The sequence below is a fragment of the Dermacentor andersoni genome, chromosome 9, assembly GCF_023375885.2.
Source record: "Dermacentor andersoni chromosome 9, qqDerAnde1_hic_scaffold, whole genome shotgun sequence".
Lineage (NCBI taxonomy): Eukaryota > Metazoa > Arthropoda > Arachnida > Ixodida > Ixodidae > Dermacentor > Dermacentor andersoni.
In genome coordinates, this window is record NC_092822.1 from 59035057 (window position 1) to 59046603 (window position 11547).

General features: G+C 50.8%; 2 protein-coding genes across 2 annotated transcripts; both read left to right on the forward strand.

Annotated features, from left to right (window-relative positions):
• The first annotated feature begins 1229 nt into the window (after window positions 1-1229).
• LOC126528073 (neprilysin-2-like) lies at window positions 1230-4160 on the forward strand. Its single transcript, XM_050175936.3, has 2 exons — window positions 1230-1756; window positions 2878-4160. Exons 1-2 carry the CDS (start codon window positions 1511-1513, stop codon window positions 3487-3489), a joined length of 858 nt encoding a protein of 285 aa, XP_050031893.2. The 5' UTR covers window positions 1230-1510; the 3' UTR covers window positions 3490-4160.
• LOC129380158 (neprilysin-1-like) lies at window positions 4059-11184 on the forward strand. The gene is made up of 4 exons (XM_055069357.2): window positions 4059-4082; window positions 4433-5049; window positions 8654-8969; window positions 10704-11184. Exons 1-4 carry the CDS (start codon window positions 4059-4061, stop codon window positions 11109-11111), a joined length of 1365 nt encoding a protein of 454 aa, XP_054925332.1. The 3' UTR covers window positions 11112-11184.
• The last annotated feature ends 363 nt before the right edge of the window (window positions 11185-11547 follow it).

Genomic DNA, 11547 nt, shown 5'->3' on the forward strand with positions numbered 1-11547 from the left:
CAGTGCGGCACGACCGCCAGCCTTGCGCACATAAAGCATCGGACTAGACTCGAGATTTTAGAAAAGCCACTGTCTTTGCGTGGTTATTTGTATATACTCGTTCCTTCTTCCTGCCGTCATCGCCTTTCGTTGCTCCTTCTTTATTTTTGTTCTAGAATTCATCCACTAGTATTTATAGATTTGTCTTATGTGTAGGCATCTATACAGCCCCTATTTTAAGTCATAGCACTAAACCCACAATTTCACTGAACCAAAACACATGTCCTGGCGCGCTTTGGCTTTAGATGCCCTTGCGCCAATAAACTTCAATCATCATCATCATCATTTTTATTTTCCCCTTCTTCCATTCCCTGTGCAAGGCAGCAGGCCAGCGCATACTAGCCCAGGCTGACCTCCTTGCCGATACGCCTCTCTCTCCACGCCTTGACCGCGAGTGGCGCTTATATAAGAATTCTCCATGAACGACAATGCCTGAGGAAGCTTCTATCGCTAAAATTCTCTGGATATATCCATCCTGCTATCCTTAGCCAACATTCAGCATGTTCTGAGGCAATAACAACAACATGTGCGTTACCCATTGGATCCGGATCAATGCCTCTCACGTCAATGCTAGGTTACATCGACCAGCTTACGATGGGGAGAGACTCCCCTAAATGTTGGCCGTTGAATCGGTCCGACACCTCTTATTCCAAACTTTCCTTCTTATAATAAAGAAGAAGCACTGATCACTTGCTTGTTTCTTGCCGCCGTGCCGTCCCCTTGCTCAAAATTTTTCCTTCGAATACCTCTTCCGCACCCTGCGTTTTTTATAACCACCAAATTTGCTTTCGTTCGGAGCTGTGCAGTTGGGCATTAGCCTCAGGGTAATTGCAAGGCATTTCATAAATTTAAAAAAGCATCTAGCAAGTTACGCTTCTGGGACGCCATCTCTACTGCGATGTTTATCACAAGCCGTTTTCTTTAATTATTCGCTAATTTTTAATTTCCTTACGCTTTTTCTCAAACCCCTTCGTTTGTTGCCCCTTTTATTTTGTTATCTTTAGGCAATTATTTCATTTCTTTTTTTGTGTGTGGTCATTCCCACTCGTGGGCACGTTCCACGAATCAAGGCATCAACATCGACGACGTTCTGCACGGAAGGCCCGTGGCCGGTGCGCACGAGACAAAAGAAGAAGCGAAGCGCGAGGACGCGAGCCCACGCTCATCCCTTCCTATCCGAGTCCGCCGATTCACAGCCGACCCGAAGGCCTCCTCCCTGCTCTGGGCTCGACTCGCACTAGCTGCTCGTCGAGACGACACGGCACAGAGAACGTGTGAGTCCAAGCCACCGGCCACTCTGCTGCCTCGTCCTGGTACTTTGCTTTCCACTGCCTCCCGCCACCCATTCGGGAAGCCCATACCAGGACGACCGCAGTGACCGCGCTACGGGGCTTGGGACTCGGGAGCACTCTCCTTCGCCGTCGGGTGGGCCACGGAGCAAGCAGCCACGCTGGAGGAAGACGGGGACGACATGCAGGCGGCCAGCGCGCTGTCGTGGTGCGCGACCAACGTGAGTCCGTACGTGGCGACGCTGGTGGCGAGCCTGGCGTACGCCAGCCTGTACGCGCTGGTGCCGCACCTGGTGACCACGGTGGTGGCGCCGCGCTGCTTCGCGCCCGACTGCTACGACTTCCCCAACGAGCTGGCCATGGCCATGGACGCCAGCGTGGACCCGTGCACCGACTTCTACCAGTTCTCGTGCGGCCGATGGAGCAAGGTAGGTCTCGCCCATACGCTGCTGGATATGGTTTGGATATGACCGGTGGGTATGCTAAGTAACTTCGCTGTCGTAATAAGTTTCGTGCCGTCTGAGGGTGGAACAGCGTGCACCTGCCCTAATTGCGGCATCTTAAATGTCGTTGCGTCTCACGGTGTTTTCTGTCTTCGTTTAGGGTATACAGAACACGTACAAAGAAAACGCGACTTGTAAGCAGCAAACTTATTTGTTTTTCTAAACGGGATGACAGTTTCAGTGTATGAAAGGATAGTGTTCTTTCCCTGTCGTCGTCCATTGAGAGCCATCGAGAGAGAGAAACAACTTCGTGTAGTCGCCTGCAGAACGACACATGACTAAATGGCGCCGTGACGCGGGCCCTGACGTCTTCTCGGCGGGTGGTCTCTTCCATGCAAGAGCCATTCAAGTAATTGAAGAACGAGTGTGAATTCTCGCGGAACACCCCTCGATTCTGAACGCTCGCGATAGATTGTGTGAAATGCCGATCAGTGGGTCCTGTCTAGTTGCGGCCTCGTACGATAGGTTCTCGGCAAAATTTCCGTTTCCGAGCTAGTACAGTACTTTACAAATAACTACTATTGAATTCCCCATCCTGCGCGGCAACTTGTACCTCTGCAACTTGTTTGTACGAGTATGTCCAGACAGCGGCAGTCAGGAAAATCTAATAGGGCTGCGGCTTCATCAAGCTGCCAATAGTGTTATCTGCAGGTACCCTGTCTGTATATGCGAAATACAAGTAAAAATAGGTGCTTTTATATTATTTTATTTCATTTTCTTGGTTAAAAGCTGACATTTGAAGTGTTCTCAGGCACTAAAAAAATTCATCAGCATTTGGCGTCTGCTAGAGATCTATACCAATGCTGATTAACATAAGTTCTCCACGACAGAACGGATGGCTGCTTCAGTCTGAAGGCAATCGTGACGTGGCTTAGTTCCGCCGGATCACTCCGCAGATGAGCTTCCAGCTGCGCTATATTGGCATCTATCTCGGCCACGTCATGGTCTTCCTCTAGAATGATTCAGCGATCCGTTCCTACACCTGACTACCAAACATCGTTTCACGTGACTGAGAACACCGGCGTGTTGGCGGCGCACGTTTCCAGGTGCACCCGGTGGACACGAACCAGTTCACGAGCCTGCAGCGCAAGATCTTCTTCAGCCTGTACACAGACATCCGGCGCCAGCCGAGCTTGGCGCAGAGCCGCTCGGGCGAGAAGTCGGCGCAGGCTCTGCGCATGTGCGAGGACATCTTCGCGAACCGCGAGGAGAACCTCGAAGGGCTGCGCGCGTTCCTCGGCGACCACGGCCTGGGCTGGCCCGACGCGCCGCTCGAGTCGGCTGAGTTCAACGTGCTCGACACGCTCGTCGGGCTCAGCCTGGAGTCCGACGTGCACGTCTTGTTCCAGGTGAAACTGGTGCCCAACTTCAGGCAGGACGACCGCCTCATCCTGTCGCTGAGCCAGAACCAGGGGCTCATGCTCTGGTTCCAGCACCGGGCGCTGCACCTGCCGGGCGCCGCCCTGGGCAAGATGCTGCTGCAGCTCGCCGCCGCGCTGGGCACCGCGGGACAGGACTACACGTCGCTGGTCGAGGACATGGTCCAGATGGACACCGACCTCATGTCCATGTACTTCGAGTACAAAGAGAAGGACCTCATCGGCTACTCGCAGTTCCAGGTGTGGCATCCCCGTCGCTGTCAAAGACGTCATCTCTAGAGCCAGCTAAGAACGCCAGAGACCAGTTGAGAGGTTGTGCCGGATCACGCCTCACAAAAAAGCTTTCTTCAGCGCAAGACTGAAACAGGCATCACACTCAGGAGAACGGCCAACTTTGAGCAGTTCATGTTATTCGAAACTAGACTTCTTGGCAGAAATCAGGACGTCTTTCTTTCTTTTTTGCTCAGTAAATAAATATTGCTACTAAAGTCACAGATCCGAACACCACAGCGAAATATAAAGAACGGGCGCCATTTTACAATGTCGCAGTTACTAGCTGCCACATTGCCTTGCGCCATCTTAAAGTTTGAGAAGAGCCAGCTTGCTCAACAGTGCGAGTTGCTAAAATACAAGCACTGATATAAATTTTCATACGCACACGGCTTGCAAATGCCCTAGCGTTCTCTTAGTAGTGCGAATGCCTCCAGAGCGCTTTCAATCTACCAGTGAGTGTATACCGCGCATAGGTACTGGCATTGTTCAGAACCACCGCTTAGAAGCATGAATTACACCGACTGCACTGCGGAAAACTATGTCGTTTGAAGATCTCTTTTGCGGTTCAGGTAAGAATGAGCACACTTAAGCAGGCACAGGTTTGCTGCTTCGAATGTATTTTGACTAGCGCTCACACAAGCATAGAGCCTCCATGCGTTTGTGCTGTTTACAGCACGGCTACCGTGACTCCGTGGTAGCACTACACCCTCGCTGTCAGCGGCGTGTCCTATCATCAGCGATAGCTGTTGAGATGTTTCTGAAGGAATCGGCTGCTCAAATTCCAGCAGTCCAGCAATCGCCTACAACATATCCCTTTTGTAAGCAGGTCTGCATGCACATAAGTTTAGCCGTACGCGGCGAGTGTCTACCACAGGCGTCTCGCGTGCCCCAGCGACTCTGACATTGCACTCTTTGTGGAAATCCGCTTAGAAACAAATGTTACACACAGGCCTCGCGCCAAGATCAACTTGTACGGTATGCAACGCAGGAGCTGGGCGACCTGAGCGCGGGCCGCGTCTCGTCCGAGCGCTGGCTGGAGTCCATCAACCGGCACCTTCCGGAGGAGGCGCAGATGGGCGCGCTCAACGAGCTGTACATCATCGGCACCGCCTACCTGGGGGTCGCCGGTCGCTTCCTGGGCAAGTACGCGCGCGAACTCGACCGGCTGCGGCTCTTCGTCGGCTGGCACGTGACCCGCTCGCTGCTGCCGCTGGCCTCGTACGAGCTCGCCAAGGCCCTGCTGGCCGAGACGAGCGAGGCCCAGATGGCCGTCGCCTACCTGGAGTCGTGCATCGGCCGCGTGTCCGAGATGGCGCCCTTCGCGCTGGCGCACTTCTTCTTCGCCAAGTTCCTGCCCGCGGGCGCGCTCAAGACGGCCGACCACATGGTGAACGCGATCCGCGACTCGTCGCTGCTCGCGTTCCGCAACCTGTCCTGGATGGAGGACGCGACTCGGCGCGAGGCCGTCAACAAGCTCTCCTCGCTGCACGAGATCGTCGCGTTCCCCAAGGAGCTGTCGTCGGCCGAGGCCATTGACGCCCACTACTCCTATCTGCCAAAGCTCAGGTCAGGACGCGCATCAAAGGAGTCTTTTTGGTACTCCCTGCGCAGAAACATAGAAAACGGGATATCTATATAGTCTCCTATCAATATAACTAAACTCCGGCGCTAGTGTCTATGCGAGCTTCAAGCAGGCCGGTTAAGCCAAGGATGCCATTTTGGTGGGCGATCTTGTAGCGCTTCGGAAGGCGAACCATTTGCTTGCCCTCGTATGATTGGTCAGAATGGCGATTTCTCTGACGAAACGTAGCAAGACAGCAAGTCTCTGCAAGTATGCGTAATTATTACGAATTGTTGTATTTGTAGCGCAATATTTCGGTGAAAAAAAATTTTACTCGTCATTTCCGCCCTGCGAAGGTGGACGTCCAACGAAGCTGTTGCAAAACCATCACCACAACTGCTGGGGAGGTATGCAAGGCTTTAATGATGGTTCAGATGCCTGCGCCTACCTTGTTCTTTATTGAAACGTACGCTGTTCTGCGGGTTGTATGCGTGATTTCAATGAATATACGCACTGTTCGCCTCACTTTGCTGGGTGCTTGTAGCCTCTGCAATACGATGGGGGTGAGCCATTGCATGAGTCATTGCTGATGATAATTTCTGCTCAGGGGCGGAAACGAATCATGCTGACCACCAAAAGTCTAACAGCTTCGCTGTAATCTTTTCAGTTTGCGAAGTCACAAGGCTGCCTGAAGCCAGGAGGGCCAAATTTAGGCAAAGCTTCGTCTAATGTGTACTCCGATATGTGTGTTGGAAAGAAACTACAAGATCTTTCTCTTGCATTCGTCTGTCCCCTTTTATAGTTATTTCTCGCTTGTGGCTGACTTCGAACGGATATGCTACTTTGTATATTTATTGAATTACATTATGTACGCATCGCCAGTAAAAAAACACGGTTGCAACCAACGCTCTGAATGTGTCTAAACAGCGGTTCACCTACGTGTTAAAACTAAGCGCCCTTGGAAGGACATACATACTCGTTGGAATGAAAATTCACCCACCTACACCTTTGGCCCACCTGAATATTTATCCTAGGACCCTATAACGTAAAACTATTCCAATATGGTTTTATTCCAATCTCCTTACGTCAAATTTGCGTAACCGCCGACGCAAGCATCGGGCGCTCATCCGCATGGTTGTCTGAACAAACCAATCAAACGCTCTCCTCGTTTATAGGCGGTCACTTTTGTTTGCTTTAAAAACGAATAACAATGCCTACATTGAGCGGCTTGTCTTATCTAATTGGCTGACAAGAGGCAAGGAGCCACGCTCAAGTGAAGGAATCGACGGGGTCGAGCCACTGCGTCCGCTTTCCCTTACTTAGCTTGCGGGGGCTGGCCAAAAATCGCGGCGGCATACAACGGAAGCATAAGAATGACGCTAAAACGGATCCTCAGCAAACGAGGTCTTAAACGTGCCGAAAGTGCAAGAAAACGTTACACGGCCACGCAAAAAAAAAATAAACCCATGCTCTGTGGCAGGTGCGAGTAGCCAGTGCCTGAGCGATCGGCGGCAGCCATTTTTTATTCCTTTCTGAACGGGGCAGCTTGTGGCTATTTAGAAGAAAATTCAGTTTTGATCGGCATATTAATGCATCTATAACGGGTACACGTCACTTTGACGCCACGAGTTCTTGCGGTCTTGTGACGTCGCGTGACAGGCAGGTGAAGTGGGTGTCGCCCGAAAACTTTTGACCAATAGCCTAGGGCTAATGGTGAAAAGGCGCCGAATCAAAAGTAACTATGTTTCTTTTTTTTTCGGTCAGCTCATGCATGATCAGTGTGTTCACATCATATCAGATGGGGAGCTGTCGAGGTTTTCGTGACGTCGCATGACAGACAGGTGAAGTGCGAGTGGTCCAAAAAAGTGTTTGACCAATCGCAGAGGGCTGATTGCAGAATGGGATTAGAAAAGTTTGGAATAGTTTTACGTTATAGCGCCACTGCCTACGCATTAACCCCGAAGACGATCTGCAAGTGCGCTGCTATCGCTGTTCGCGTGACGTTAGCGCAAGGACTTGCGCCTGTCGTCTGCTACAGTCCGGGCTGTGTCCGGGCGCTTCCTGCAGTGTTTCCGCTTGTTCGCTTTCGCTCTCTATGCTAGTACACTTATGACACTCCTGTGAAATATACTATCACAATGGCGTTTGTCAAAATTTATTCAAATAGCCTAAAAATAGGCAACGTTACAATGCCGGCTGATTGAGCTCAGTCCAGCGCGGTACGGATTATTTATGCATGGTTCTACACTCTGCAGCAGTAACTCGTCTGGATAATAGCAGCATAAACACCGAAAAAGTTGGATAGAACAACCCAGTTATGCGACCATACTTGCCATGGTACAACAAGCATGTAACAAACGATGGCTATGTATGTCTTCTGGGGCGTTTACCTTAAACCCGCTAAATCTTGTTTGCTCACGACGAGTTAGTGGTGGTTAAATATAGCATTCTTTTTTTCATTTTTTAACAAACATTCGTCGGTATCACGAGGACTGAACTAATGCGAAAGTCAAAAATAATTCCGCCAGCGCTGTTTGTTCTTCAAAGTGCTTCTCAAAATTGGGTCGTTCTTTGCCAGTTAACGTTAAGCGCCGGTTATTTGAAGTAAAACTGATTGAGGCTTTCAGCGGTTTGCAGCGCATGAAAATGCATGGACCAATCTTTGTTATCTTCTTCAGTGATGCACGTTCAACTCCGACCGGCAATTAATATAGCGGACCTTGTTTAGTGAGGAGCAGTTATGATGTATTTGTTTGGTGAAACTGACGCAGCCACTCCGCCAATTTTTTTTTTTTTTAATATGGCTTTTCGACCATATGGTTGCTGCCAGCGAGTAGCCGAAGCGTCATTCATTCTCACTCCGGTGGTGCTCAAAAATCAAGTGAATTCACATAACGAGGCTTGTGGTGTCTTCTTTATGAGGCGCGTATACGGGTGGTCTTTCCGTGGGCTGCCCAAACGAGCAGTTCTCGCTATGTATAATCAAACCACGGAAGTTAGAGACATCGTGATACGGAAGGTGCTTACATTTTCCTCTTCAAGGCACCCTGTAAGCTGCGCTCTAATGCCATACGTGTATAGGTTAGGCTTTGCGATTGGCGCTGTAAATAACTGCTCGGTAGTTTTGACTTCGAAGTTGTAGTTAACGGTTCTGGTTTTAGTGAACAATGCGTGCCTCGCCATGACGCCATAACAAATCGTCATTCTAAGCACATTTTTTCACATCTGGACCGCGTATAGGCTCAGCAAAAGTTCTGGAAACTTGCCACGATCAACCTCTCGCTTTAAAACGCAATGCATTCCTTTTTTACCCCCAAATTAATAACGAGGCGCCAGTAGACGCCTGCAAAACTCATGATGTCACAGCCAGCTGGTGCGAGAGACCTCAAAGCGGCGGCGTTTCCAGCAGTCTTCCCGTTTTGCGCCCCTTTTCCGGGTCGACCAACCTTCTTGGTCGCGGCGAGGCTGGAGCTTTCGCTATCGTAGAAAGGCCCGTTACTAACACAGATGAGGTTTCTCTTTTCTCTAGAGCCCCTTTAGTATTGGCCGACCTGCGTGCAGAGAATGCAAAACGAGGCTGCTCAACATCGCGCTCGCATGACGACGCAGGCGCCCGTTCCTGCGCGCCTACACCGAGTCCCTGCGCGCCGCCCTGGCGCAGTCCAAGCCGCTGCTGCGCGGCGGGCGCGGCAACCGGTCCATCAACCGCGAGCTGTACCTGCACGCGCAGCCGATACCGGTGAACGCGTTCTACATGTTCGTCTACCACGTGATGTTCATCATGCCGTCCATCCAGTTCCCGCCCTACTTCGCGCGCTCCCTGCCGGCCGCCGCGCGCTTCGGGGGCCTCGGTCACGTGGTCGGTCACGAGATCACGCACGTGTTCGACCCCTTCATGGGAAACATGGACCAGACCGGAGTCAAGGTATACCGCACGTACGCGCTCCCGTTTGGGGGCCTATTATTCATTTTGGTAAGAAAAAAGAAATTGTGGGGTTTTACGTGCCGAAACCACTTTCTGATTATGAGGCACGCCGTAGTGGGAGACTCCGGAAATTTGGACCGCCTGGGGTTCATTAATGTGCACCTGAATCTAAGAACACGGGTGTTTTCGCACTTCACCTCCATCGAAATGCGGCCGCCGTGGCCTCACTTTGGTCAGACTGCAAAGTAAAGATAAGTATTTGGCTGGATTTTTTTATTACACACCTTTTGTAATAGCAGTTAGCTCCGCCTTACCGAAAGCCAACGTTTGATTAAGCAGGAAAGGATTGGAAAACGAAAGACGCCACTTCACTGATTCGCCGTCAGCTCTTTCTGAAGTCAGCAGATATCGACAGTGCCTCTTAGGGCCTACTTAACTATCTATCAATAAATATTACAGTATCTTTCAAATAAGATAGAGGTTCAACCTATAGTAACTGGGTGGTTTTCGCGCAAGAAAACGGTCCTAATAGGACAAAGTTTCGTGAGACCTGTGACGCCACGCTGACGTCAGAGCGATTGTTTTGGCTTTCATTGTCTCTTTTTTGTGATGAATATTTCACCGCTAAAGAGGAGGAGGAGGAATGAACGTTTATTGTGAGAAACAGTGAGAAAGTGTTATTTCTTCGCCCTAGGTGGGCGGCTGTCTTAGTTCAGAAAGCCTTTCGCTAATGCCGCAGCCCGTGCCCGGTCCACCAGACTTCGCTGATCTTCCAGGCTCAGTGCCTTTAACAGTGCCTCCCACGCTTCTTCGATCGCTTGTAGCGGTTCTGAGGCATCATAGAGATGCTAAAAAATCGTTTTGTATAAATTTTCTAGTTTTAATTTAGTACATCTCTTTAGTTTGCCGTTCCAGGAGAGGACTTTTTTCGAAGATTCTGCGACTGTTGCGTAATCGATTAGGGTAACAAATCAGACAGTGAGGAAAATGTTACGTACCTTGCGCGAGAACAGTTCGTCAAGCAGGAACGTGCTGCGGGTCTGCGACTAAGCGGGAAATGCATACGAACTGTCAATGTGCGTCGCCACAGAAAATACCTTACGAAAGACCGCTATATATAGCTGTGCGCGGTTACACCGACGTCACTTCAAGGTGAAGAAAGGTGCTAAGTAGCAGTAATTTTTACAGCTGCTCTTAAGAGTGCGGCACTGTGCTTCGCACCGCGACACGTCGGATCATAGAAATGCTGATTTGTGGTTACGCAAAATCCCGCGACAGTAATCGTATCCATGAAAGTGATAGCTCGAGAATACCGCCCCTGCTTGAACCTAGTCAAATTGTTGAAAAGCTCCTTCATCTAAAGGCAGGAATACGTCAACGCTAAAGACATCTGAAAAAAAAAAAAAATATCGTTCACTTTTCGCGTTTTCCTGCGCCAACTGCATTTCCCTCCCCACCCTTCCCACCAACTCGCAGGGCACACAATAACGTTATTTTAAATTAAATTATGGGCACGCCTAGTGGAGGACTCTGGAAATTTCGACCACCTGGGGTTCTTTAACGTGCACCTAAATCGACCGCATTTCGCCCCCATCGAAATGCGGCCGCCGTGGCCGAGATTCGACTCCGCGACCTCGTGCTCAGCAGCCCAATGCCATAGCCATTGAGCAACCACGGCGGGTGGCAAATTTCATCCTCCTCCTCCTCCTCCTCCTCCTCCTCCTCCCCGAACAGGTGAACTGGTTCTCTGAGGCGTCGCGGCTGAGCTTCATCGGCCGCCTCGAGTGCCTCGTGCAGCAGTACAGCGAGGCGTCGAACCGCTACCGCGAGCCGACCTCGCTGACGCTGTCCGAGGACTTCGCCGACAACAGCGGCCTGGAGCACACGTTCGCCGCCTACCGGCGCGCCGTGGGCCGCGGGGCCGACGCCTCCGGGGTGGGCGGCTTCGGCAACGACCAGCTCTTCTTCCTCGCCTCGTGCCACAAGTGGTGCTCGGCGAGGGCCGAGCTCAACTCGCCCTACTACTCGCCCAAGAACCTGCGCTGCAACGTGCCGCTCATGAACAACGCCGAGTTCGCCGCCGCCTACGGCTGCCGGCCCGGGGCGCCCATGAACCCCGTCAAGAAGTGCACCTTCAAGTGAAGAGAGGCGACGGTGCGGGGGAGGGGGGGCGTATTATTTATAGAAAGATAAAAGCGATTACGTGTGGCTAGACGGAGGCTTTATACTTCAGTCAATGTTACGGCGAGTAGTCTTTTGGTGTTCGCGCGTAATCAATTCGTTTTTGCTTGTCTTGCGTTGTTTTGTACCGTTGCAGAAAGAAATCAGCTTCGTTGGTCTGACACAGTGGAGACCATATATCCATATATCTCTCGTGAATCGCATCTCGCTAAACGCCTTATTGATTGGTAACAAAAACAACCCAGTATGGAATCGAAAATCGGTATGAGAGACCAGCCGTTTACCGCGAAGCTGATATTTATTTAGTAAAGCGTCTTATTTTTAATACAGGTAGCGTTGTGACGCGTTGCTCCTACGTTTTTCGTTTTTACATATATTTTTCTGTGTAAGTTAATAA

What these genes read in the sequence shown, in the direction of transcription:
- LOC126528073 (XM_050175936.3), top strand. Translation starts at nt 1,511, where the DNA reads ATGCAGGCGGCCAGCGCGCTGTCGTGGTGCGCGACCAACGTGAGTCCG. An exon ending in CGTGCGGCCGATGGAGCAAG is followed by an intron (nt 1,757 to 2,877) that starts GTAGGTCTCGCC and finishes GCACGTTTCCAG; the next exon opens with GTGCACCCGGTGGACACGAA.
- LOC129380158 (XM_055069357.2), top strand. Translation starts at nt 4,059, where the DNA reads ATGAGCACACTTAAGCAGGCACAG. An exon ending in TCCTATCTGCCAAAGCTCAG is followed by an intron (nt 5,050 to 8,653) that starts GTCAGGACGCGC and finishes ATGACGACGCAG; the next exon opens with GCGCCCGTTCCTGCGCGCCT. An exon ending in TGGACCAGACCGGAGTCAAG is followed by an intron (nt 8,970 to 10,703) that starts GTATACCGCACG and finishes CTCCCCGAACAG; the next exon opens with GTGAACTGGTTCTCTGAGGC.